This window comes from Carlito syrichta, unplaced genomic scaffold (assembly GCF_000164805.1).
Source record: "Carlito syrichta isolate Samal-C Ts95f unplaced genomic scaffold, Tarsius_syrichta-2.0.1 Scaffold308816, whole genome shotgun sequence".
Lineage (NCBI taxonomy): Eukaryota > Metazoa > Chordata > Mammalia > Primates > Tarsiidae > Carlito > Carlito syrichta.
In genome coordinates, this window is record NW_007252912.1 from 330,193 (window position 1) to 355,943 (window position 25,751).

The window sequence follows — 25,751 nt, forward strand, 5'->3', positions numbered from 1 at the left end:
TCATCCCAGAGAAAATGGGCCATTTGTAGCCATTGTGTACCCAAATAAATCATAGGCTTGGTGCTAATAAGTCCTTTTAATTCTGGCTGCAGCATTCTTTTTCTATATTCTTTTTCCTTGTTCCCTGCTATATGCCCACTATTCCTTTAATATATCTACCAAGAGTTTTCCGGGCTCTCACTTGGAGTAAGTTGTCCTTATTATCCATAGCAGCCAAAGGTCAGTCTTCAAAGCTACACTCATTCCTGCCTACCCTTCTTACTTCCTAACTATTCTTCTAAACTAATATTGTGCCATGTAGTTAGGAATGTAAAGTACCTTATGAATTGCAGGTACAGTGAAGAATAAAAACGGGCATTTTTAATGCTTGAGAGGAGAAAACTGATGATAGCCTTGGTTTGAAAAGTGGTTACTGATGATGATTTTCTCTAATTACTGGTATACATAGTAGAGGGAAGGAAACTCTTTTTGATAACCTCAGGGCTTAATTAGAAAATGCTCTTTATTTCACCAGGACAGAGAATGAGAGGAAGAAGAAGTTGGACAGAATTGGGTGATTTCCAGTCTGAAGAACGTTTTTCAGTTTCCTCTGTAAACAGAGATTGCATAGCTGCTGCCTGCTGTGTGATGCTTTTAGTGATAAAGGCCCCTCTCTGACAGTTCTTTGGCTTCTCAGCTTTTCGTTGAATGTCTCTGTCACTTGTGATCTAAAAGTAAACCAAACCCTTCCTGAATGTTAGCCTAGCACATTTTCTCTAACATTGTCACGGGCTAAAGATGTGCTTCCTCAAGCAAATTCTAATAATTCTTACATTGTAGAAGAAAGTTTAACTCATTTGAAGTGTTTGATGCTAGGGTGAGGGAAAAGCAGTTCTTATTCTAGAACTAGCAGCAGAACGTTGGATGTTGATACATCTCCTTAAAAACACAGACTGGAAAGATAAATTAGAGCCAGATTGGTGACAGTATTTTGCTGACGCGTTAGGAAGAGGCTTTTTTTTTTTTTTGAGTTGGAGTCTCATGCTGTTGCCCAGGCTGGAGTGCAGTGACATGCTCACAGCCACAGCAGCCTCGACCTGCTGGGCTCAGGCAATCCTTCTGCCTCAGCCTCCTAAGTAGCTGGATCTACAGGCACGTGCCACCACGCCCAACTAATTTTTTTCATTTATTGTAGAGATGAGTTCTCAGCCAAGTTGCCCAACCTGGTCTTGAACCCCTGGGCTCAGACAGTCCTCTTACCTCCGTCTCCCGAAGTGCTGGGGTTACAGGCGTGAGCCACCGCGTCTGGCAGAAGAGTTTCTCATCAGAATATTTATTCGTCAGACCTACATTAGGGCAGGTTTTGAGTGTTTGAACTAAACTTTTTTTTGCTGTTGAACTAAAGCATTCTTCAGAATGTTGGGGTTTCACAACTAGAGTCCTGATGGCATTTTCTTGTGTACTGTTAAAAATCACTACCTCCAATGGGCAGAGAGAATGAATAAGAAAACAAGATGTGCATATCAAGATGAAATATGGTATAAGTAGTTTAGAACATATCCCTTGGCCCAGGACTGAGCTGTTTGGACCCAAGCAGGATTGGATGAATAGTATTCTTCTTGCTGAACTGTCAGTGGAGTTGAGCATTGGTGATGTCATAAAGCTGGTTTTGATGCTCTTGCCTGACATATTTCCAATGTGGACTTAGTTTTAGTGATAGATGGTTAATTCATGGGCCACACACTTGTTGCCTTGCACTATTGTATACTGTTGGCTTCCTCTGGTCTGTGTACCAGTACTATGAGGCATTTAGTGGGAGGAACAGTTGCTTACAACAGTATTTGCTTCCACATCTGTAGTTCTTGTGACCTTCTGACAGCTCTCAACTTTAAATTTTCAGGGAGTATTTACCTGTTATCTGCCAGCCTCTGGTTTCATACTGAGGATCAGCTTATTTCATAAACATGCTCTTACTTTGAAATACTTTCCACCTATTTAGTGAAAATTCATATTTGTCCTTTCTGTTTTGAATATGCCATTTCAGAACCTTTAACTCTTATGTGCATCAAATGCTTTGCAGATTTTTTCTGTCCCAGGAAGCTTACTGAAAGAGCTGGAAAAACAGAGACGTGATCTTAAACTATTTTTAGAGAGGTTTCCAGAGTGGCTTTTTTCTTTTTGGTAAGTGGAACCCAGAACCTCCTCCCCCCCAACCCTCTGACATTGACTGCATGTACTTCAGAACAAGGGTTCAGATGAAAGGATGAGACAACATGTGAATGAAAAAGGAAGACCTGGTCCAGGGCTCCTGGTAAACATGGAAGAAGTGTCAGCCTGGACTAGTAACTATCTCCCATGTAACTTATAGCTGCTGTCTCGTCTTCAGAAGTTAAACATCCTTTACTGTGTATTGCTAGTGACCAAACTCTCAGAGACTGCTAGGGATAGGATTGTTTCTACCTCCAGGACAGAGTTTGTCCTTTCTAGTTAACTTTGTGCCTAATCCCATGCTATCCTTAACAGCTTGGAAATCCTTCCTGACTTGAGCTAAGGTTTCATTCTAGAGGTCTGGCTATGGGAAATCCCCACCATCTATATTCTTGGTTTTAAAACTCCCTGCCATTTGAGTAAATGAAGATGGGGCTCTTTTTAGATGCCCACTGCCAGTTGTGGACAGGTAGGTCAATAAAGGTCTGTTAGCTGTTTCAGACCACTAGAGAGCTCAGGAGCCTCAGCTCAAAAGATGCCTACAGGGTGATTTCAGATGTGGAATCAGACGGTGATTGCAATAAGTTGGGATTGGGAGAGATGACACATCCAGGGTCTGCTTGGGTAGGCAGCTTCTCTTAAAGCCTTGAATTACTTAAAACTCTGAAGAGACCTGAGGGTCAAGCTTTTTATACAGTTAACTAGTTTAGGGTCTTAAATTGTTCTACTTTGATATATAGGCCTGGCAATTAGAAGTTTAATGTGACCTTGTTACCCTTTGCCCCTTCTTTACTGTTTGTTTTCCTAGAAATGGATGCAGGAACAGATTCCCTTTCTTCTTTTCTGGTACAGGATATAAAGAGCCATTCTGCTTCCTTCTATATGTGGCCTTCCTGGCCAGGCTGATTGTACACCGAGCAGAGCTAGGCAGCAGTGCTTCTGAGCCAACTTGGGGCCCCACAGCCAAAAGGAACTTGAGACCACAGGAGCAATTCAAAAGATAGTTACATGTCAGAAGAGAGTCTAGCCAAGAGGCTTCTTGTAAAAGGAAACACCTTCAAATTGGGAGACATGGGAAGACCCTTCCAGCTTGCCGGGCTGAGCCCTCACCATATTCACTGAGCCTAGGATGAGAGCAGCTGCACAAGGGGAGGGATCAAGATCTATTATTTGAAGCAAGTTGCAAATCTGCCAGTTTTCTGGGAATGTATGAGGGAGGCTAGGGTATCTTGTCCTGATATCTCAGAAAACAGGATTGGCTGGCAGTGAGGGGAGACTGGTGTGATATTTGAAGTTGAACTTGAGGTTGCAATCTCAAGTCACCCTCTGGCGTTGTAGGAATGTGTTGGTGCATTTTGGGAGGATTTGAATTTCCTTTTTGAAGTCAAGGTTGTTTTTTTTGTTTTTTTTTTAAAGACTGCTCTGATTTAAACAAAGTTGCCAACCCCCCCCCCACATACACAAAGGGTGCATTGTTCGTGTACCCAGTGTACTCTAAATCAGACACCAAATCAGATGCAGCAACCCAGTCTTGCATAAGCCCTGGGTAGAATTTAGTTTTTTAAAACAACTAGGCCATTAGCCAGAGCAGAATTCTTTAAAGTGGGACAGATGTCCAGAGAATGGCTAGCCTTCTCTAGCACCCTCACAGAAAGAAGCAAGTCTGGGATTACAGCCTTCAGTGGCCTAGTTTAAATAGTCACCATTCTGGAAGGTGACTGTTGATATTTTAAAAAATAAAGTGCAAAAAATATTAATCAGTGACGATTATAAATGATAATGCATGATGGTGACCCGATGGCTATCCTTGTGGTATACTTCTTGCCCAGTATTTATCACTGAATTGTTGGTTGACCTATTAAGATGACTTTATGATACCTTGCACATTCATGATCGGTGTTGGGAAGTTAGCAGTATACTTTAACATGATGGAAACTGCCATGTAAAAAGTAGGTTATAGATTTATCACACTATAGCATTCTTGTGTGAAAACATGAAAAATATTTAATGTCCTTTTTTTTTGGAGTCAGTCTCTCTCTGTCGCCCAGCCTTTAGTGCAGTGGCACACTCACGACTGACCAGCCTTGACTTCCTGGGCTCAGGCCATCCTTCTGCCTCAGCCTCCTGAGTACTTGGGAGACTACAGGCTTTCCACCACACCCAGCTAATACTGCATTCGTCTTAACAGTCTTTGGGAGGAAAGAGTGCTATTAAAATATCCTTCTTGAGGATTGTATGGTGATACCAGGTTATAAAAGGTTCCTGTTCTTGTTTTCCTTGAAATAGGTATGCACTTGTGGAATGTTTTCTCTCTTCCCTCAGAGGAAAATGGAGCTTAGTGGTCATGTGTACCATTTCAAGTTGGATTACTTTTTCAGTACTACATATGGCAGGTTCTAACTCAATAAATCACAAAAAAAACTCATGAAAAAAAATCACGTGAGCACTGGTGAACAGGTTGGCCTGGATCAGTCTCTGGGGTCAGAGGATTGGGAGTTAAGAGCAAGGCTTGGAATAGGAGTGTAGGGGAGATGATGAAATCCCTGGCTTCTGCAGGTTGGAAATTTGGAAACATGCGTACCATAGTGGAGAGTAAACCCTAAGATTTGTGACTGCAGAGAAGAAAAGGAAAGAGTTTCATGCTGTTATTCAAACAGCTTATTCCTCAGGGTCAGACTTTGAAATACAAACCCAGTAAAAAGTATCTTTATTCTCATGTTTAAAAAAGTTTGTCTAAGATGATGCATTAACAATACAAAAATATTTTGAACACTACAGTTCTTTTTTTCTCAAGAATTTTTGCAACATTATACTAGAATATGTGTTCTTTGGATTCATGAGAAATCAGTGACTAAAGTAGAAACTAAAGGCTTTTCTTGAGAGGGGTGTTTGAGTACACAGAGCCCTTTTTCTTTGGATTCAGGTATCTATAGTGAGGAGGAGGCAAAAAACAACACAGTTAAATTAAAAAAGACTTGTTTTTCAAGGCTCAGGGTTGAAGCTTGGCTCAAAAATGGGTTAAAGTAGGCTGTTTTAAAAACCTGTTGTCCACTACTAGAGCTTTTCTGGGCTCCTTGCTTTAGTTGTAATGACCCTTTCTGCAGCCCTGTAGGGAAATTGAGGCTGGTCTAGGCTGAATGCAGGAAGACAGGCTCTGCTGTTGTGTGAGGTGTTGGGGTTTGCCCTCTCTCACAGCTACCCAGGAGTTGGCTGGACTGCCATGGATAATCTGGAAAGAACCGTGAAAAAGGCTCTCTGAATGGGGAGGGATGCACACTAGATTTAGGCCATGACTGCTTTGGATTATTGACTGCAGCTACTGGTGACAAGCCTGGAGGCTTTGACATTGGAGCTGCTTAGATTGGTACATTTCTGAGGAAACATTTCCAAGTTATTTGAACTAGAGCCAGATACCCACCCACCACCTACACTTGCCTGAGGGGAGGGTATTGTCCAGTTATTCCTGTTGTCTAGGTTGATAGGCCTAAACTTAACCTATTCCATTCCTTCCCCTCCACTTTTGAGTTGGAGTCACTTGTCACCCAGGCTGGAGTGCAGTGGCACACTCATGGCTACCACAGCCTCGACCTGCTGGGCTTGGGCGATCCCCTCTGCCTCAGCCTTCCAAGTAGCTGGAACTACAGACGCACGCCACCACGCCCGGCTAGTTTTTTGTGATTTATGGTAGAGACGAGGTCTCACCAAGTTGCCCAAGCTGGTCTCGAACCCTGGGCTCAGGCAATCCTCTTGCCTTGGCCTCCCGAAGTGCTGGAATTACAAGCTAAGCCACCGCACCCAGCTGCCCTCCACTTCTTGCAAGCTCTCCTGAGAAATGGGAAGAGGCTTCCTCCGGTCCAGCCCATGAGTAGCAGCCAGTTTTCTGTAAACAGAGCTTCTCCATTCCCTTAAAAGAGAAGCATTGTCATCTTGAGCTTTGTGGTCGTGAACATGCTCACCTGTTTGATAAACCAGCTCATTCTTGAAGAGTGGTAGGGGGCAGATGTGGCAGGTGGGGGACATGGGAGACAGAAGGTAACTGGGCTCAGTCCAGCCTATCTGTGATGTATAACAGAAAAGCAAGGGGTACAGAGGCTTCAGGCTAGCAGGATACATGGTACAAAGATTAGATCCGGGCTGCCATAGACACAAGGGATGCTCTTAATTAGATGATGCATCAACATAGATCTGATTCCCACCACTTGGAGCAGTTTGAAATGATGGCCGCAGGTTCAAGTGTAAGTTGTGCAGCCTCTGAAGTCTTCAGGGAGTGGAATCTAAGATGGAGTTAACAGGATCCCTGGCTGATTTCCATGCGATTGGGGCCTGTTGCTTCCTCTTGGGATAGGCCCCTGGAGGAGACCACAGGTGTCCTGTGCCTGCTAGGCCACTTGTCTCTGAGATTCCTGTTGCTGTACCTGTGTTCTTGGCAGGGTGCTGTGGGAGGCCTGTAGGGGCCTGGAGGCTGGTAGGCTGAGAGCAGTGGAGAGACCTGGGGATGTAGGTGCCGGCTCCACATGGCTAGCAAGCAGTTCTGTGGGGAAGCGGGGCAGCAGAAGGTATGAGGGTGAGTCCTGGGGAGCTGGGGACCCAGGGCAGCCTAGAGCACTGTCATCGGAAGGAACGGGACTGGGGCAGCGGCCTTCTCCGGGTAAGTACCGAATGCATTTCTTTTTCCTCCTAGGAATAGTGAAGAGAGTTATCTGTAAATAGAGGGTGAATTCACAGTCATACACCACAACCAAAAAATGCTGTCTTTGCACAGGCCGGGCAGACCCTGCGTCCCCTCTCCCCATGAGTTGGGTAACTTCACTGTGACTCTCCTTGGCCTGGCCCAGACCTAGGAAAGGTACAGTTCCCAGAACAGCCACAAGGAGGCATAGGGACCTCTTGTAACTATCCTTGTGGGCCTGTTTTCCCCTGGAGCTATCTCATAGTCTCTGCCTTGGAGCTTCTTCAAGTGTGTGTGGGACTCAGATCTGCATTAAGAGGGCTGCAGTGCTTGTGGCTTCTTGGCCGAGCAATCCCAGCCCTCAGAGTTGGGCCATGGGAAGAAGAAATAAATGGTGACTCTTTTTGTCCATTATCATTCTAGAGTTCTCTGGGTATAGAACAGATAGAGTAGGACTGCCTCTGAGGACAGGATTGTTTCCCATCATGTACACATACGTGGGTACACAGACACACACCCCAAATTCCTCTCTGCCCTGAAACAGGGAGCATGGTGGGCACACTGAGGGGCTGAACCAATATTCCTTAGAGCCAGTGGCTTTCCTGCCTGGAGTATCCTCAGTCTTGGCCCTGCCAGGCCTAAGTGAACCTAAATGAGGCCACTTTAACCACTTAGTGGGTAAACCTTTTTACACCCACAATTATTTTACTTGTGTTGTGAAACACACAAGCTCAGTGCTACAGGGTTCTTTTCAACAGACAGCCTAGGGGAACCCCTGCTCCTCTCCCCCAACCTCTCCAGCCTCTGGACTCAGCAGGTACATAATATCAAGTCACAAGGCTGCCTGGCAACCAGGTAATTCAGGTGTTTCTGTACTGTCACTTTTTTTTTTTTTCAAATTAAGGGCTCAAGCCAGGGTCCCAACTTGAGGAAGAAGTGAAGGAGCTGGTGGGCCATGATAACTTTTGAGGCCGCAGGGGCTCAGGTTACCTAACTGTATACACGTATGAGAGATTTGTTTGCTGAGGACCTGGTAGACCTGGCTGGCACCAGAGCTAACTTCTTGAGTCTGCTTCCCTTCTGGAACATTCTCGGTTTTTCCCTCCACTCCTTCCTTAAACCCAAGTGATCTCCACACATTGTGTTCAGTATTTACTCTCTTTCTTAGGAGACATAGGTTCTCCATTCTGCTGGGTATGCTAGGGGGCTGAGGGGCCAAAGGAGGGGAGTGCAGGCCCAGCAGAACATGTGCAGAGTCAGGGAAGCAGCTTAAAGCAAAGGGAGAATAATGGTGGGGACAAACCCACCTGCACGGACCACACCAATCCGTCTGCTGGTTGAGGCCAAAGCGAGCACGGCATTTCTTAGGCGAGCCAGGGTCTGCTCACAGCCATGCCAGAGGAGCAGAGCAGGGCAGAGGGCGAGCAGGCAGGCAGCAAGGCAGAGCAGGGCCCAGAAAGAAGAGGTAACATCAGTGTTAGCCAGTTACAGACACCCCACAGCCCCCACAGGCAGAGTGGGCCTCTCCATGGTACAGCCAGCCCAAGTGGGAGCCCAAGAGCCCAGAGCAAGGTATCAGGAAAGGTGGGCATCCAGCTAGGCAGTAGAGGCAGTGGGAAGAATGGAGGTTGGGGGATTTCTCTCAGGCTGGCTCCTCTCTCTGGCTTGTGGGGCCCTTGCCGCAGGGGGGCTGCAGAAGGGCCCAAGGAAGCCTATGGGGATCCAGCCTCTCATGCCTTAGGGCTACCCACCGGCTCCCCAACTCCTTTTTACCCCCAGTTTTCCTTCATTCTTGACCCGTATTCCCTCAAGGGATAAGGCCATGGCTATAGCTTATGCCTGTTCTACACACTTCCAGATGGAAAGAAGGGCCCAATCTTTGCCTCAGAGAAAGGGCTCAGGACTCTGCCCTGCCCCGTTCTAGTCCCAGCCTTCAATTTCTCTGTGTTGCGGCAGCACAGGAGGGAAAGCCATGGATGTGGAGTCTGGACAGGAATGTACCCATGGGCAGAGCGCCTGCAGCAGGGTATGGGATCCTCTACACAGAGTACTTTGCACTGACATGAAAAACATTAGGATTGAGGGTGATAGAGAAACTGCCAGGCACAAGCCTCCCTGACAGCCTACTCCCGATCTCAGTAGATCTAGCAAGGATGCACTGTTAGGTTAAGCAGTGAACCATATGGTCACTTCCTCACTAGCCTCTCTGGTAGAGGCCAGTCGTAAGCAGGGTTAGCAAAGGTGGTGGGGGCAGGGCAGGGGAACAAACATACCGCCTGCTATGTGAATTGGCTTCAGCTGCTCTTCCCTAGGGCTTGGTATAGCTATTTCTTGTGTAGGGATTTGACTTGGAGGTACAGGCCTTGTTTTCAGAGGGCACAGGGCCTTGAAGCCTCCTGGCTGAGTACTCTGCCCCTCCCTCGGGGCCAGAGCAGGACTGCTCTTGAAATGGGAGCATGGAGAGGAGCCTCCAGTAGTGCTGAGGGAAGGTCTCACCTGTGGTGGATTCTTGGTGCTTTTCTCTTGACCGTCTCTTCTTCTTCCCCTGCAGAGAACAAAAGGAAGGATGTTCAGATCTGGGAAGCAGTTGCTGGGATATCTGCAGTCTGCTGCCTGGCGTGGCTGCCCCTGGGATTCTGAGCATACCAGCCCTTCCCTCCTACCTTGGGGCCTTGGTGTTTCTTAATTGCAGTTCTTGCTAGGCTGCTGTGGGGTGCATTTAAGGGGGGCACCTCCCTCTCCCAATGTGGTCTCCAGTTTGAACAGAGGGAGGTGACTTCCAGGCCCTTTGCTCCCCTTCTGTCCATGTGGCCCAGTCAAATACTGGGCAGTATTCCATATGTGAGTGCATCATGGAGTAGAAAATAGGATGTGGGCTTGCCTTTGGGGACAAGTTCTCCGGGCTTGGCCTCTTCTGAGCTAGCCATGGGAGGCCTTGGACCCTCCATGCCCTTCCTCATCTGTGCTTTCCCTGCTGCGATTGCGACCTGAGGCACGGTGTCTTGAAGGTTCCCCTACCCACCCCTGCTGTGTTCCACTGGCCACTCACATAGTTGTCCCGCGCCGACCAGCCTGGGTATAGCTGCATGTGCAGCTGCCTCTCCTTACGAGCCAGCTCATAATACTTGGCCTGCTCTTCTCGTGACAGCGCGTGCCACTGCAACAGGGAAGGGGGGGCGGAGGAGATGCATCAGGAAGTCAGCAGGCTACAGGGTGAAGACGGCCAGGGATCCCCTGCCAGCCCCACCTGCCCATGGCCTCACCCTGCGGCCCAGGATCTGGTTGATGGCAGCACTCTCCTTAAGTGTGCACTCTGCAATGACCTTGGCTCTCATCTCCTTCATGTACAGCATGAAGGCGTTGAGGGGCTTCTTGATGGTTGGCTTCTTAGCCTCCTTCTCTGCCTTGGACTCTGCCTGTGTCTTCCTGAGGGGCACATATCCAGATCACTCAGGAGCTCCTCGCAGTGCCCACCTAATGGCGCCTCCCTCCTCTGTTGTGGGTCCAGTGTGTGCATAAGTGTATAGTAGCAGGGTTTTGCAAATGGAATCTTCTTTAGCTGCCCCAAAATGGGTGAGCAGAGGGCTAAGTAACTCTTACGGGAATACAGCCAGGTATGAAAGGCAGGCATGGTTAAGCACTTCTCAGCCCATCCCCTTGTTCTCCTTGTTCACCCACCGCCCTGTCCTGCTTCCAAGGACCAAAAAACAGTGGTCAGTAGCCAGAGCCACATGATGGCTCATCCAGGGGCCTCTTGGCAGTCCCGGGAACTGCCAGACAGCAGGTCTCAGCTGGTGGGAGGCCTGTATCCTGGCTGACAACAGATCTGCCCACCTGCCCATCCCACACTTTCTTGCCCCCCTTTCTTTCACCATGTGTCTTTTCACTCACAGGCTGTGGTCATAGGGCTGCAGCTCCTGCTTCCCTGAGGGGGGCACAATGGCTGGGTGGGGGATGGCTGCAGGGTGACCAGGTACACCGGAGCCTAGCATCAAGGATGGGTGGGTGAACCTGGAGTCAGGAGGAGAGTTAACACTGAGCCAGGAATTATGGGCCGGCCTTTGGACACACATAATACACAAGGCCCCTGCGTACACGAGGACACAAGTGGACAGATAACCCACCTCCCAGTGGCCTGGACATGAGTACACAGAAAAAGTTATAACAAGTGTCTGCTCCCAACACATTACACAGGCACATTGCAAAACTCTACATATATGCCATTCAGGTGGTCACTAAGTCTCAAGTAACTTTTGAATCCATCCCCTCCCGTGTCCTGCCTCTACCAGCCCAGACTCAGGAGCCTATGGCTACCCTGTGGGTCTCCCCCGCTCCCCCACTTGACCCCTCCAGTCCTCTCTCCACACAATAGCCACCTTTTAAAATCACCTGAATGCTCCTAGTCTGCTCCTGCTTTAATTCCCCACTGCCCACAGAATAAAGCCCAGTCGGCCCCCCCACCCCTGCCTCACAGCCCTGCATGAGGGTTGCTGCTGACATTTCTAGCCCTGTCTATTCCCCCTGCTTCCCATCACTCCCCACAGTCTCTTCATTTCCCTCTCAAAAGATATTACCCTTACCCTTTCCATGAAGCTATTCCTGACCCATCAGACTTGGTTGGGTCCCCTTGGGATCTGCCCATCACTCAGCTGGACCATTCAGCTGCTGGGGCTGGGTCTACATCTCCTATCCTGGGCTGTGGGCTTCAGCGGGACTGGAAATATCGCCTGAATCCCTGCCATCACATACCTGGCACTAGGGCTGCCACTGAGGGTGGGAGCTAAGTGGAGGGACATGTGCACACACACCTCCCACTTCACTTTGCTGCTGTTCTGTGGAGACCACTCTGCCCCTTACTGCTTGCACAGGTGTGTGATTCCTAAGCAGGAGGCCCCTCAGGATCAGGTCGGGGACACTTATGTCAAAGGTGCTGCCTCAGCTTGGGTAGAGCTCAGGAGATGCCCAGGAGAGTCCTCCTGAGCCACCCTTCTCCTAGCAGGGAGCAGAACAAGGTGAGCATGCACACGGCTGCACATGGTGAGCCATGTGTGCCTGCGCTATCCTGGCCTCTGGTGCTCAGCTGCACCCTATGGCCTTGGGCTCTTGCATCCCACTAGCTTTGTTGTCAGGCACAGGGCAGCAAGGGGCTGCAGAATGACAGACGGACAGATGACAAACGACTAACAAAGGGCAAGCACTGGCCTGGGCTTGGCCTTGTGTGGGCACTGAAGCCTGGGCAACAGAAAGCAGGAGCCTGGCTGCATGGTAGGGGACTCACCTGGGGTAGGGGGCGCCAGGGGCTGCAGTGGGGGCAGGGAAGTGCTGTCTATATCCGCAGGAAGGGGACAGGGGGTAGAGAGGAGGGCTGGGCCTGTGGTTGGGAGAGACAGCTGTTAGCAGTCTGGCTGCCAGCCAGACATGGGAAAGGATCTCCCCATCTTGCGTGGCCTGACCCATAGTGTGAGACAAATGGGCTACTGCTGGGACCACTCCAGCGTGTTTCAAGCATCTGCCACCAGGGGGCAACCTGTGCTGCTCCTGTTTCTCTCTAAAGGCTTGTATTGACGCTTAAGGGGTGGAAATGGCAGCCTCTTCCAGGGACCCAGCTCAGCAGGGCCTTGGGCTCCTCCAGCCTGCCTCCTGAGCTTCCATAATAATACAGGGTTGATAGTTGTTCTGGGGCCTCTGCATCCACTGTTGACACTCCAGATTGTTCTTCTACCTTACTTTGCCTGTTTCAACTGCTAATTCTTCAGGTCTTGCTTGGCTAAGTGACCCTTTCTCCAAAAGCCCTGAGCTCCCAAGCTGGATGAGGCACCCCTCTGGGCTCCCCAATCAAAGCACTGCTAACAGTGCCCTGAAACTGGCTTCTTGCCTGGCTTGCCCACTAGGTGGACTGACTTCTGAGAGAGGAGGAACCTAAGTCAGTTTAAGCAGTGCTTCCCTGGTGCCCAGAACCCTGCCTGGCACACAGCAGGGCTCAGTGTAGGGATGGCTAAAATACATCCACTTTTCACAGCTAAGTGCTACTTGGTGGCAGCCAAGAGCCCAGGTCTGCCTGAAGTCCCCTCTTTAGTCGTAGTGGGTAAACATCTGCTCTAGACTCAAGTCTCTAGGTCTTCAGAACTTCTGACCTAGAGGATGTTTTTGAGAGGCTGGTCCAGAGATTTGCAGCCACAGACCCCTGGTCTACCCCTATAGGCTGGGCTCTGAGACTCTTGCCCCACTCTGACCCTGGGGTACTCATGGAGCAGTCCTGATTTGTATTCAGAATGGAGCTTTGTCCAGGAAGAATCTGGAAATGGAGGAGTGCATGCACTTGCCCAGGTCACACTGTGGTTGATAAGTAAAGGGCCAAGTAGTTGCAGAGGCCCAGCTCCAGCTAAGGACAGGCTCTTCTGCTCACAGGCAGGCCAGCTGACTTGGGGGACCAGGCTGCCTTTTTCTGGCCTAGCCTTAGCAGACTTTCCAAGCAGGCTGGTCAGGGGTTTGGGTTCAAGCAGGCAGCATAGGGGCAACAAGGGACCTATCAAGCACCTCAGTCAAGGAAGGAACCAACCAGCAGTAAGCACCAAGACCAGTGGGAAGTGTCCCTCTGCCCACTAGGCAGCTGAGAAGCAGCAGAGTCTCTGGTAGCCATTCATGCAGTCACTCCCTGCTCAGACCTACCTTTTCTTCCTCACATACTCATGGCTCTGGGAGTCCCAGAGTAGCCCAGAGTTCTCCCATCCAAGGAGACCAGGTGATCAAGTCTCTTGGACACTGAGGACAAGTTCAGGTGTGACAAGGCTGGGACCAGGAGCCAGCTCTCCTACCTCCCCATAGGAAGGTATGTCAAGCTAGGGAATTCCCAGAGGCCGGGGGCCACAGAGATCTCTAGCTCAGAGCAGGCTGAGACGGAGCTGCTGGCCAGCCCCTGGTATCTGTGCAGAGCTGGTGGCAGGGCACTCAGCGAAGGACAGAGGAGAAAATGGAAGGGCAGAGTTGGACCTGACCAGTGCATGATACCCCTTTCCCGCTGGGCCTGCACTCACCAGCTCACAGTGTGGGGGAGCTGTCCCATGCTGCCTGAGGTCAGAGAGTAGAAGCCAGAGAGGTCAGAGGTCTGCAGGGGCCTGTGAACTACAGTGGAGAAAAGCTGAGTAAGTGGGCTGTCCTGTCCCAGCGGGCCACTTCGGTGGTAACTGCAGCCTTGAGCCTCCTACAGGCCCTAAGATCCCATCCCCATTTCTAGAGGACCAGACATAAATTGGCTTGTTCGGGACTATCCCGGTGTGGTAATGGTGCCCCTTTGACAGGCAAGGGAACCAAGGACAGGGGGTTTGGGGTAACTTGCCTAAGGATACCGTCTGGCCAGGAGGCAGAGTTGAAGTCACTTGGGAGTGGGGGCCAACCCTCCCCACTTCCTGGTCCACTGCTGGTCTGCAATTGGGGCCTCTCTGCTGGGGGCTGCAGCCTGGCTTTCTGGGCAGGAGGCAGGCCCCCTGTCTTGGAGAGCCTGGCCCGGGGAGCCAGGGCTCCACCTGCCCCCCAGGGTTGAGTCAGCAGGTCTCCCACAGCTGACAATGGTGGATTTCAGAATGACTCTGCCTGAGGCTGAGGTGAGTCAGCCGTCACAACCACCACTTTCCATTTTCTCACTGCAGGAGGGAGAGGCTGCAGTTTTAGTTATCAGCAATGTACAGCCGCCTGCTCCCATGCTGGCAGTGGGGGCCACCCACTCCTACCTCAATCTGACCCGGCACCACCTCCCCTAGTCCTCTGATGCCCTCACAGACACACCCCAACAGTCCAAAATTCCTGACATTTTTTGGGGGGCCCCAAATTTGAATAGCCCCAGGTTCTCCAGTTATGAAATGGGCTCAGCTACCTGGTCTCAGAAGCCAGGGACGTGGCTCTTAGGCTCAGGTCTCATTGGGCCCCTCCCTATCCCAGCCTTGTACCTTGCTTCTGGCTGATGTCCACAGGTGCAGGTGTAGAGTGTGAGCTGCTGAGATGTTCGTAGAGAGGAGAGAGCTGGGGGACACCGTGGGGGGGCTGACTGGCCTTGTTGTGCTGAAAAATGAGGAGAGTGGGTGAATGTGGGGTGTCCCGAGGGAGGAAAGTGCGGGGTTGAGGTGTACTATAGGCAGGGTCTCCATGAGCTGTGTGTGGAAACCTCAGCTGTCAGAGAGAAGTGGTGCTGGTCAAAACTACAGGCCTCAGGGAAGGAGGCAGCACTCAAGCCACCTCATGTCCAGTTGGCTTGCCCTCCTGCCTACTAGCCTCCAAGATGGCCCAAGCAGTCCCACCTCCTAGAGAGTCTCTTGGTCCTTCTGGCCACTCAGTCCCTGAAGGTGTGTTCCCCTGTCCAGGAAACCCTGCCTCCCGATCCCAGAGATCTCCCATTTTCTCGGAAGTCTGACAGCTTGTCAGGGAAGGTTTCTCACAGCCTCCAGCCCTCACAGCAGGGCATGATTTGAGAATCTGGCCTACCCCCAAACAGCTTGAAGCTCTTGCTCCTCCTCCTCCAGCCCCCAGGCTGGGGGTCCTGAGTCTAACCCCCCTTCCATGGAAGGGCCCCCTCAGTCCCCTAACTCATGGGAGGTAGCGCCAAGTGGGGCCTGGCTCCCACAGGACCCATCTGCCCAGCCCCCATACTTCCGGTTTCTTCAGCACCACAGGACTCTTACTTTTCACACTAGTCGCATGGCTGTCAAGAGATGACTCAGGCAGCAGTGTGGGAAGGGGGCTCCCCAGGAAACCTAGCCAAAGGGAGACTGGCCACAGGGAGTTGCTGCCTGGGCCAAGGCCCAGCTCTGCTCAGCACACATCTGCATAGGCCAGGGCCCTGGAGACACTGTCTACAACCAAAGCTCAGCTTTCCACTGAAGTCTGTCTGTGGGGATGCTGATGGCTGAGAGCACAGATGAGTGGTCTCTGCCCCATGGCACAGAGGAGGCAGGACATCTTTGGGGCAAGACAGTAATGAGAGGTTGTGGGCTCCCCCCCACTCTGTGGGCGAAATGCCCCACTGGGTGAGTGCAGCCAGACTCCTCAAGCCCTTCAGGATTCTCTCCTGTAGTGAATGCGGTTTGTGGCCCCTTCCCTTCCAGGTGGGGAAGGGTAGGGGAGCTCATGGTGAGGAGGCCTGGCACAGGTCCCTTGGCACTTGGCCACGGGGGCCCAGGGAGAGGCGAGAGGGAAGCCTGGATACGAGCCCCTTGGTACAAAGGCATGAGGCTCCCAGCTGGGCAAAGGCTCTCACCCCTCCCAGCAACAGCCCTGGCCTGCCATCTTTCCCCCACATTCCTGCCTCCAGGCTGCTAGCTGCCTGCTTTCCCTCGGGTCATGGGGGAAGGTGCTGCCACCTGTCAGGCCTCTGTTCCTCTGTCCGCCCACTAGGAGGAGCCTCATGAAATAGGGCTATTCAGGCTTCCTTCTGTGTCAGGCAGATGGGTGGATGTCCCCAGAGGTGGCCAACAGGGGAGAGAGGACAAGGCTAGGGCAGCTGTGGGGTGTTGTGGACACATATGAAATCCCTCAGGTGCCGAGTACTTGCCACGTGCTAGGCACTATGCCAAGCACTTTGCAAGCCCAGTCTCATTTCCATCAGGGTACAAACAGCCTGCCACATCTCACATCTCCCATCTGTACACCTCTCCTTTGCTGCCACCTGTCTCACTCCCCTCACAGAAACCTCTGCAGACCCATCCCCACGAACTGCCTCTGGTTCTCGCCCTCATTCTCCTTTCAACGCAGCCAGCTCTTACCTACCCCTCCACTGGATGCCTCTTGTCAAAGTCCCTAGTGACTTCCACAATCCCAAACTCAGTGGTCACTTCTTAGTTTTCACCTTACCTGACCTCTCCACAGCATCAGACACAATTAATGGCTCCCTACCCCTTGAAACAGTTTCTTCACTTGGCTTCCAGAATGCCACACTGCCCTATTTTCCTCCAGCCCCATGGGCCACTCCTTAGCCTTTTTTTTTCTGACTTCATCCTCTTCCTCATCCCAGCTTCTGGCTTTAAACACTCATCTGGTGACTCTGCATTGCTATCTCCAGCCCACCTTCTGAGAACTCCACTCTCGGATGCTTATTCAGCTCTACTGGGAGGTCTGACATGCCCCCAAACTCAACATATCCAGATCAGAGCTTCTGACTTCCTGCCACAAATACTCCTGTTTTCCTCAGTTGATGGCAACCCCATCCTTCCAGTTGCTTAGACCAAAAACTTTGTAGTCACCACTGAGGCTTCTTTCACACTCCACATGCAACCTGTCAGCAAATCCTAATGTTCTGCCTTCAGAATATATCTAGAATCCCACCACTTCTTCCTCCCTCCTTGTCCCCTACCCAGCCCAAGGCACTGTCACCTCTCACCTGGATGCCTGCTTTCTTCCTGGCCCTCACAGGTCCTCCATCCAGCAGCCACAGGTCGTGTCCTTCTGCCGGAAGCCTCCATGGCTTCCCACTGTGTCTCCCGACTGGCCCTCAGAGCTCTGTGTGATCTGGTCCGCTCCCTCTCCACCCCAGCACCCTCTCCTCTCCTGCTCGCTGACGGTGCCCAGGACCACCTGTGGGTGCTCCAGCCTCTAGCACCCTTCTCCATTTACTCCAGGAGCAGCTCCCAAGTGTGTCATGATGTGAAGTAGGTTGGAAGCCCAGCTCCAGGCTTGTTGACCTTTCCACTGATGTCTCACTGGAGGATCCTGGGCCAGTCTCATCCCTTCACTGGGCCTGCAGTTTCTCCCCTTGTAAAATGGGGATGAGAATACCAGTTCTACCCACCTCATTGGTCACAGATGCAAAAGTCTGCTTTGTCCTGGAGTTTATGGGAATAGAAGCCAAGGTCCTATTAAAGTAGGAAATTTCCTGAAAACCCCTGAGGTCTTTATATCCTGATAGATTCCTAGGACAGCACCAACCAACCAGCTTCAGCCCTGACCCGGCTTCGTGGCAGTGGAGGGCAGGGAGACAGAGCTTCAGGGCCCACTCCTTCAGGAACACTGGACCCTGGCAGAAAGCATCTCACCATTCACCGCCTAAGCCCTGGCCCAGCAGGGGAAGGAACGCTTCAGAACTAGGGAGCTTTTGCATCTAAGCTCCTGCTTCAGAGGTGGCCCTGCCTTCCAGCCTTAGCACCGGCTCTTTGACCCTTGGGACGAAAGGTGTGCCTGGCTAATGGAGTAGGCAGCTCTGGCCCTGGGAGGCCTCAGGAGCAGAGCCAGGGTCCAAGGTGCTAGCTCTAGGAAGACAGTCCTGGAGTCTCTTTGCTGCCCAGAGTTGGGGAATCTGCCCCAGGACAGCAAGCAGGTGGCTCCCCAGCAGGTTGCTCAGTAAACTGCCCTTGCTCGGGTGGAGGGCAGCTCTGGACAAGAAGCTGTAGAGAGCCCCCCTGCCGGAGGAGACCAGAGCTGACCCTCCTAGGCCAAGCTGGGCTGGCTCTGCTGTAGCTTTGCTACCTGAGTCTCAGGTTGCAACACAGCTCAAGCCGGGCCTAGAAAGTCTGAGAGCCTCCAGCCCAGCCTGCCTGGTACGTATGCATGTGACAGGGGTGGCGTTGGGGGGGCTGCCTGGTGGACTGTGGGCCTTCCCTGGGAACTGGGGAAAAGACTCATTAAACAGGAATCTGCAGCCAAACCACAGGAGAAGTGCTGGGTGGGCAGGGGCGGAGTGGAGAACCACTGGCAGCTGGAGGCCCTGGGGTGGTCAGGGCTCCAGGGCAGGGCACTGAGGGCCTGACCAGGCCGTCCCACATTCATGCGGGCTGCCTCTTAGCCTCACTCCCCACCCCACCCTTCTCCATGCCTGGTGGTGGCAGCCGGGGGAACCGGCTGGCACAGGGCCCAGCGCCCCATGCCCGCCTCGGCCAGTGGAACGTCCCGCTCCAGGGCCTCAGCACAAGGCTGTCCCAGGGCCAGGCTGCCCAGACCACGGGGTGGGGTCGCCTGGGGCCTGGCGAGTGTACGGGAAGCCCAGTGACTGGAGTCCCTTCCCCTCCTCCCCCTGTGGTGACTGTGCCCAGCTCACGAGGGAGGAAGGCCCCACTAGGCCCTGAGTATCTCCAGGGCACAACCGCACCTCGCTCACCTCTAAGGGCAGAGTACCAAACACATAGCTGGGCACCCGGTAGGTGCTCAAGACATGGTGGCATATACAAATGCATGAATGGCTCAACAGCAGTCCACACTCCTTAGTCAGGACACCCCAAACTCCTGTTCTTTGCCCGAGTCCCCTCTGTCTCCCCCACCAGCCTGTGGTACTCCAGGAAGGGTCCAGGACTCACTCGCCCTAGGGCTACCCAAGAGTCATCCCTTCCATTCGGAAGCGTTTGTCCAGCCCCTCGCTGGCTGTCTGGTGACAGGGTTGCTCCTAGCAGAGGCGGTCCATCCTGCTGCTGTTCTGCTTACTGCTCATGCTGACACGAAGCTACCGTCCCACAGGTGCGCCTCATCCTTCAGGGCTGTTTTTCTTAGCCCATGCCTAGAAATTTCTCTCTGGTGCCCTGTGTGCCTTCCTCCTGTTCAGCAGGCTGGAGCCAGGATTGGGCCGGGCAGGAGGAGGTGGAAATGGGGGACTCCTGATGTAGGTCTCCTCTGCTCTGAAGTCAAGCTAGAGCCTGGCGGGGCTGCCCCCCTGCCTCACCGGGCCCCCCACTTCCTGCAGGCTCAGGTGAAAAATAAACACAGTCGGCATTTTCCCTGCAGACCGCAGCGGTCTGCTTGCAGGCTGTGTGCACGCTGAGCGCCCTTGCCCCCACCAGCAGAGAAACTCCCTCGCCTCTGACGGTTGACTCTGAAAACCCCCAAACGCTTGCGCCCCACAACACTTTCCCAGCGAAGAAAGTTGCCGTTTCCTCTGGCCTTGGGCCTAGGGGGTGGGGGAGCGTGAGGCCTGTTCAGGCCCTCCCAAAAACGCCTCCTTGTGGCGGGGCCTGTGCTGGGAGAAGCAACCTCCCAACAGACCAGGATTCTCAGTCAGTGGCCGTCAGCACACACTTTCGGTCGGGTATATACCCTGAGCTCCTACCACGTGCCATGCAGAAGGTTTTGGGCTGAGGGAGCTGAGTGGTGACTATGTGCAAGGCATAGTTTTGAGACCTTCTGGAGTCCGACAACATACCTATGATTTAGGTACAATTACTCTCCCCATTTGACAGATGAGGAAACTGAGGCACAAGTCCACAGAGCTAAGTAGCAGAGCTGGGATGTCACCCATTACACTGCAGGCCCTGTGGTTCCTGAGCACAGGGGGTGTTCCAATCCTAAACCCAGTCTTTCCCTTCCCCAGCCTGGCTGGTCTGGGTTACCTGAGCCAGTAATTCCCTAACCCTAAAAATGCTCTGGCAGGTCCTGGGACCCCTGGGACCTCTGTCTGCCAGGGCCACTGGCATTGGCAGCCTGTCCCCCAGCCATGTCCCCTGCTCACCACAGCCCCGCCCAGCTCCACCACCTGCTCCTCTCCTGCCCAGGTGCCCAGCTCTTCTCTGCCACAGCGCCCTGTCCCTCCCCCCTCCTTCCCCCACAGCTCTCCATACTTCCTCCTGCTCTTGGCTAGGCCGGCTCTTTCTCATCCCAGCCTCAGTCTGAGGGTCACCCTGTGGAAAGGCCTGCAACCTGGGCTGGGGTGCTGCCAGCCCGGCAGATAGAGGTTGGCCTGAGGGTCCTGAGGGACAGTCTGCTTCTCAGTTGTCTCTGTCTCTCCAGGCTCTGCACTCAGCAGACTTTGCTGAATAAAGGCCTCTGGAGTCCCAGGGTCCTAGAACCTCTGCTTGCCCCCACCCACTCATCCGCCATGAGGCGATGACCTCCCGTCCCTCAGGCAAAAGGTTGTTCCCTGCTGCTGAGCTGGGGAAAGGCCCAGGGAGGGCTGGCAGAGCCACACCTCAAGCCTCGCGCTCCTTCCAGGGCAGAGGAAGACTACACAGAAAGGCGGACTGCTGCTGTGATGGTGTTTGCCCAGCACTCAGAGGTGAAACTGAGTAACACGAATGCCATGGGTGACAGTCCATTTAAGGCAGGCATTCTCTGTCCTCCCTGCTCACCAGTGGGGGAAGCAAAGCTACCTGAGGTGAGAAAGCTGCCTGGAGTCACACGGCCCTCTACCAGGTCAGTGCTGAGTCCCTCACCTCGGAGCACTCTTCCTCCACTCGGCTTGGCTAATTCTTATCCATGTTTCAAGCCTCACGTGAACGAGACTTCCTTCTGGAAGTCTATCCTACCCTTCCCATCTGAGAAGGGATCCTCTGCTATGTCCCCTGCCCGCCCCTACCCTGTGGCACTAAGCCCACGGTGCTGCAGCAGCCTGTGGTCTGGGATTGGGCCCTGAACTGCTGATACTGAACGTGTTAGAGCTGTGCCCCCCAAGCTGGGTCTCTGGCAGTGCAGGGGGGGTGGGGGCCAGTGTTTGGGGAAAACGTGGCTGCACTGGAGAAAGCGCCCTGCCTGGGGCATAGGGTCACAGCAGCACACAGGTTAGCAGGCTGGGAGGACCCGGGGCCACTGCTTGGTAGGGGACATCCTACCTGGACCTGAGACCCCTCAGCCTCCTCCTGCCCCATAATACTTTGGGAGTCAGAATGACCAGTCAAAATCAGGACTGCACACATGGTGTGTTTGTGCTGATTTTAAAAAGCACCCCTCTGGACAGACACCGGGCCATGCCAGGGCGCCAGCTTGGGAGGCAGAGCGCAGCTGGTCTCAGCCCCCGGCCCAGCTCCCCTGGCACAGCCCCAACAGTGGCCCTGCTCACAAGGGTCCTCGAGTTCTTACTTTTTTTCCCAGCACTGCCAGGAGCCAGGCTTGCAACCCCAGCCAGGCTCCAGGGCCTGGCCCCGAGCCTCCGCTCTGGCTCTGGTCAGTTTCTAGGGGCTCCTCTCCCAGCTCCAGGGCCCAGCAGGCAGCCGCTGCACTCCAGGCCTCTGTGTCTAGAGCTGGGGTGCCACCAGCCAGCCCCACTGGGGGTAAATGCCCTAAAGTCGGCCAGTTGCTCAGTGGGAGGCTCCTCACAGCCTGGGACCATGAGAATGAACTTCCCAAAAAAGAAGCAGGTCACCCAGGTCTTCCAAAGGGGGCCGGGCTTTGTGGGCTTCTGCAGACCTCACCTCTACAGACATACCCCAGCGGGGCTGAGTGTGCCAGATGGGAGGAGCCCCTGCTCACACCCTTTTATCCCTGGCCCGTGCTTTGGGAGCCACTGCCCGGGACACGGTGCTCTCCAGCGAATGGCTCGCGAGCTCCCCACCCACAGTGAGCTGGACACCCTGTGCCAGACACCCACTGAAGAGCACAGAGCATGGCCCCGGGGCCAACTGAGCCGGAAGGGGTGGGGGATGGCAGGGCCACACCCTCATGGACCAGGAGGCTTCAGTTCCAACTGCTGGCACAAAGCTGTGGCCACAGTTGCACAGAGCCCTGCTGGGTGCATGTGGCTAGTCCACCCACTGTCCAGCCTGACATCAGATAACAAGGCCTGCCGCTACAGAGGTGAGGACTGGAGTCCCTGCACACAGCCTTGGCAAACCACAGGCCTGTTCTTGGCCCAGTCTGGCCCGAGGCACCCCCGGAGCTAGCTGAGCCCACTGAGCTGAGTGGCCTGGCCCACCACCTCAGTGGTTTCTGTGCATTCGCTCGCGTGTGTTTTCCTTCTTCCTCTGTGAGGTGAACGCCTCTCAGGACAGGATGTTTTTAGAGGAAAATATCGGCTTCCGGGAGCTGCCGCAGCTGAGCTGCTACCAACACAGCTTGGGGACCGCAGCAGCCTGGGACCGGCATCCCCAGGCTGGGCAGCTCCTCACCTCACTCAGTGCCCGCAGTCCAGGGGCCCAACCTTGGGCCAGATGTGCCTCACAGCAGTCTGCCTCTGGTGGTAGGGAAAGGACAGCAGGGGTCCAGGGAGGGAGGCGTTTGAGGGGCTCTGAGGTTTCGTTTCCCTGAGGGCTTTGCAGAGAAGGCAGGCAGAGAACACCAGAGGTACAGATTCAGAGATGGCAGCCCCCTCTAGTAACAGCCAACAGAGGGCCCCGCTGTTCACAGAGTCCCACCCCACCAGACTCCACCAGTCTTCCCTGCCACTTTGTGCTGTGTGTGCAGGTTTCACCAATGAAGAAAACGCAGCACACAGAGGTTAAATGACTTGACCAGGGTCTCACAGCAAGCAGCGAAGGGTCTGCATTTGAATCTAACCCTTTGGGGTTCTTGGCCAGAAATCTTCACCAGTCAGTGACAGTTCTCATAGGCAGCACTCTTGCTGGCCACACCCTATCAAGAATCTTTCTTGAAACAAATTGGGAAGTGTGGCTCGGATGTACCCCAGCCCTAGGCAAAGGCACCCTGTCCTTGAAGGAGCAGATTTTGGTTCTCCGTCGTAACTGACTAAAAGCGAAAGGTATCCCTCCCACAGGGTCTGGCCTGTGCCCTCCCCATTCCATTCGTGAGGGGTGGAACAAGCTGCTGGAGGCTGGGGTGGCCCTCACCAGGGCTCATCTAGAAGATAAGTGTGTGCCTGGGAATGAGAGCCACAGAGCCAGCAAGGCCCAGAGAGGTGGGGTCTGTGGAGACTGGTGGTCAGCAGTGGCTCACAGTGGAAGGGAGAAGGGTTAAAGGTCTCATCCCCAGCCTTGGCACTGATTTCCTGCCCCAGAGTCACCCAGCTGGGTTCTGAGAAGCCAAGACACAACAGGGCCTCCAGGTCACCTGGTCTGTTCAACCGTCTGTAGCAGCCCCAGGAGGACAGTTCTGCCCTGAGGCCACAGTCAGGAAGCTTACTTGGGTCTAACCCCTGCAGCTATGGCCAATGGAGGCCCTTGGGCTCTGTCTGGCCTCTGCCCCGCAGTTAATTCAAAGGGAGGAAAGGAGCTGCTGGAGGCCATGGCCCCAGAGTGCTCCTACACAAGCCCCTCACACTGTGTGAGCAGAGGGGACAGACAGGGCTGCCCCAACTGCACAGGCCTGCGTGAGGAGCCCCTCGGGAGGCTGAATAGGGAGGATCGCTGGCTCTTACAGATACACGCCTGGGTGTCATGTGATACAAAGGGAGGTGACAGGGCCAAATACTAAACTCCTGGGGAAGGGATGGGATGAGGAGCCAAGAGGACCCGGCTGTAGCAGAACACACATGGTGGGAGGAGTAGGGGGCACAGGATCAAGTGTGGGGTGCAAATCCTCCCCAGTACTCACTAGCTTCAGGGCTCTCCATGCCCGAGTTCCCCGTCTGTAAAGTGTCCACGTCTCACAGGGTTGTGGTGAGGATTAGATGACTTAATATTTGTGTTTGCTAGTATTCTTTTTGTATTTAAGGACAAAATAAAAGGAAGAAATTAAGATAGAAGCAAGCATGTCCCAAGACAAAGGCTTTTCAGGAAAGCCAGTTTGTGCCAGGTCAGGGCTGCTAGCCCTTGACTTCCTTTGAATGCTGCCTGACTCCCATCAGGCCAGTCGCTGAGCTCTGACCGGTCTGCGACAGCCACAGCGAGGAGGCAAGAGGCAGAGGGACAGCAGTATGAGAAGAAGCTGCCCTCACAATGCCCAGGGGGGCTGGCAGGCCGCTCTGGCTCAGATTCCCAAGCAGCTTTCCCATGGGGAAGAGGCGGCTGGGCACACCCATGCCCTGGGTGCCACAGTCCAGCCATGCCCTGTGACTCAGGGCCTCAGAACCCTCCAGCCCAAACCTGGGTCACATGGAAGAGGGCACCTGGCCCAGAGAACCCCAACAGCAGGCTCTGAGCTGTGTCTGGACCAAAACTATAAAGAGGAAGGAACCCACCTATCGACAGTTCTTAACCGTCCTGTCATGCAACCAACCAAACCTGTATCAATCCCGAATGTCATTTATGGATACCAGATAACCTTTCTTCTGGAAGCTCTGGGCTCCTGCCTCCCAACCAAGAAATGCAGCCTTTTGGCCCTGGGAGCCGTGACGTTGCCAGGAGGCCAAGGGGGAACAGGCCAGCGATGGCCCAGGCCCAGAGCTAGAAGGTCCCCCAGGAGAGGCAATGAGAGGCTGAGTCCTTCCTTGGGGCCAGAGGAATCCAGCCGGGTCCAGCTTATGACTGTGGGATAACAGTCAGCTTCTCCACACATTCTAGAGCAAATGGGTTAGAGAAATGAGAAGCATGGGCCTTGGGGGCAAAACAGACCTGAGTCCAAATCCTGACTCTGTCACATATTAGCACATTCTTACCCTCTCTGAGCCTCAGTTTCCCCACCTGCAAATAGGACTTGTTGTGAGTAAAAGTCCCTGTCACAGGCCTGGCACTTGGGAAGTTGTCAACATATGAGCTATTGTTGTGGTTGCTGCTATTCTTCCAACAACTGTTTACTGAGCACCTATTGTGTACCAATCCAGTGGTGAAGGGAATAGATATGGCCTGGCCCTGTAGATCCTCTTCAGCCCTTTCTGATCTCAACTACCATTCCTAAACCTCTACCTCAACATAGCTACCAACCCCTGTGGCCTCGGCTCTCCTTGGTCCATCTCTCCCCAACCCCCACCCCTGCCCATGGGCTGCCCACCACAGCTAGGCAGCTCCCAGGGCCGCCCACTGCTTCAAAGGCTGCCAGCGAGCTCTGGGGTGGCTGCCGAAGCCAGGCACACATTCAGTGGCCAGCCTGCCTGGACCCTGGCTGTAACAGGCAGAGCTCTCCTCAGGCTGCCTCTCAGCCTCTCTGAGGGCCCACCCACCCTCTGCCTGGCGGCCACCGGGCCAGCCACAGAGCCATCTGATTTGAATGAAACTTCAAATTTAATGACTTTCATGCTGGTTATTTAAAATGCAATGTAATTTTCTTAAACACCCTATTATTTCCTTTGATAGCTACAAAGCTTCCCCCAATCCCATAAGCGTGTTTATTTTTAGGGAAAAGAGTGGTTTGCAGTTGGTCAGAGAGACCGTAGGGAGGGGGAACCCAC

At 53.3% G+C, this 25,751-nt stretch overlaps 1 protein-coding gene across 4 annotated transcripts in view; it reads right to left on the reverse strand.

Annotated features, from left to right (window-relative positions):
• Positions 1-6,332: 6,332 nt before the first annotated feature.
• TCF7 (transcription factor 7) overlaps positions 6,333-25,751 on the reverse strand; it is a 29,406-nt gene continuing 9,987 nt past the window's right edge. The window contains exons 2-10 of one of the 4 annotated variants that reach the window (XM_021716435.1): positions 14,800-14,911; positions 13,891-13,978; positions 12,135-12,227; positions 10,748-10,867; positions 10,120-10,282; positions 9,906-10,013; positions 9,353-9,401; positions 8,164-8,236; positions 6,333-6,864 (exon numbers count right to left, since the gene is read on the reverse strand). In XM_021716435.1, the coding sequence (XP_021572110.1) occupies positions 6,567-6,864; positions 8,164-8,236; positions 9,353-9,401; positions 9,906-10,013; positions 10,120-10,282; positions 10,748-10,867; positions 12,135-12,227; positions 13,891-13,978; positions 14,800-14,911 (1,104 nt within the window). In that variant the 3' untranslated portion in view covers positions 6,333-6,566. Of the gene's footprint in view, positions 6,888-8,163; positions 8,237-9,352; positions 9,402-9,905; positions 10,014-10,119; positions 10,283-10,747; positions 10,868-12,134; positions 12,228-13,890; positions 13,979-14,799; positions 14,912-25,751 lie in introns of all 4 variants that reach the window. The other 3 variants (XM_021716436.1, XM_008065874.2, XM_008065873.2) reach the window with 3 other exon arrangements.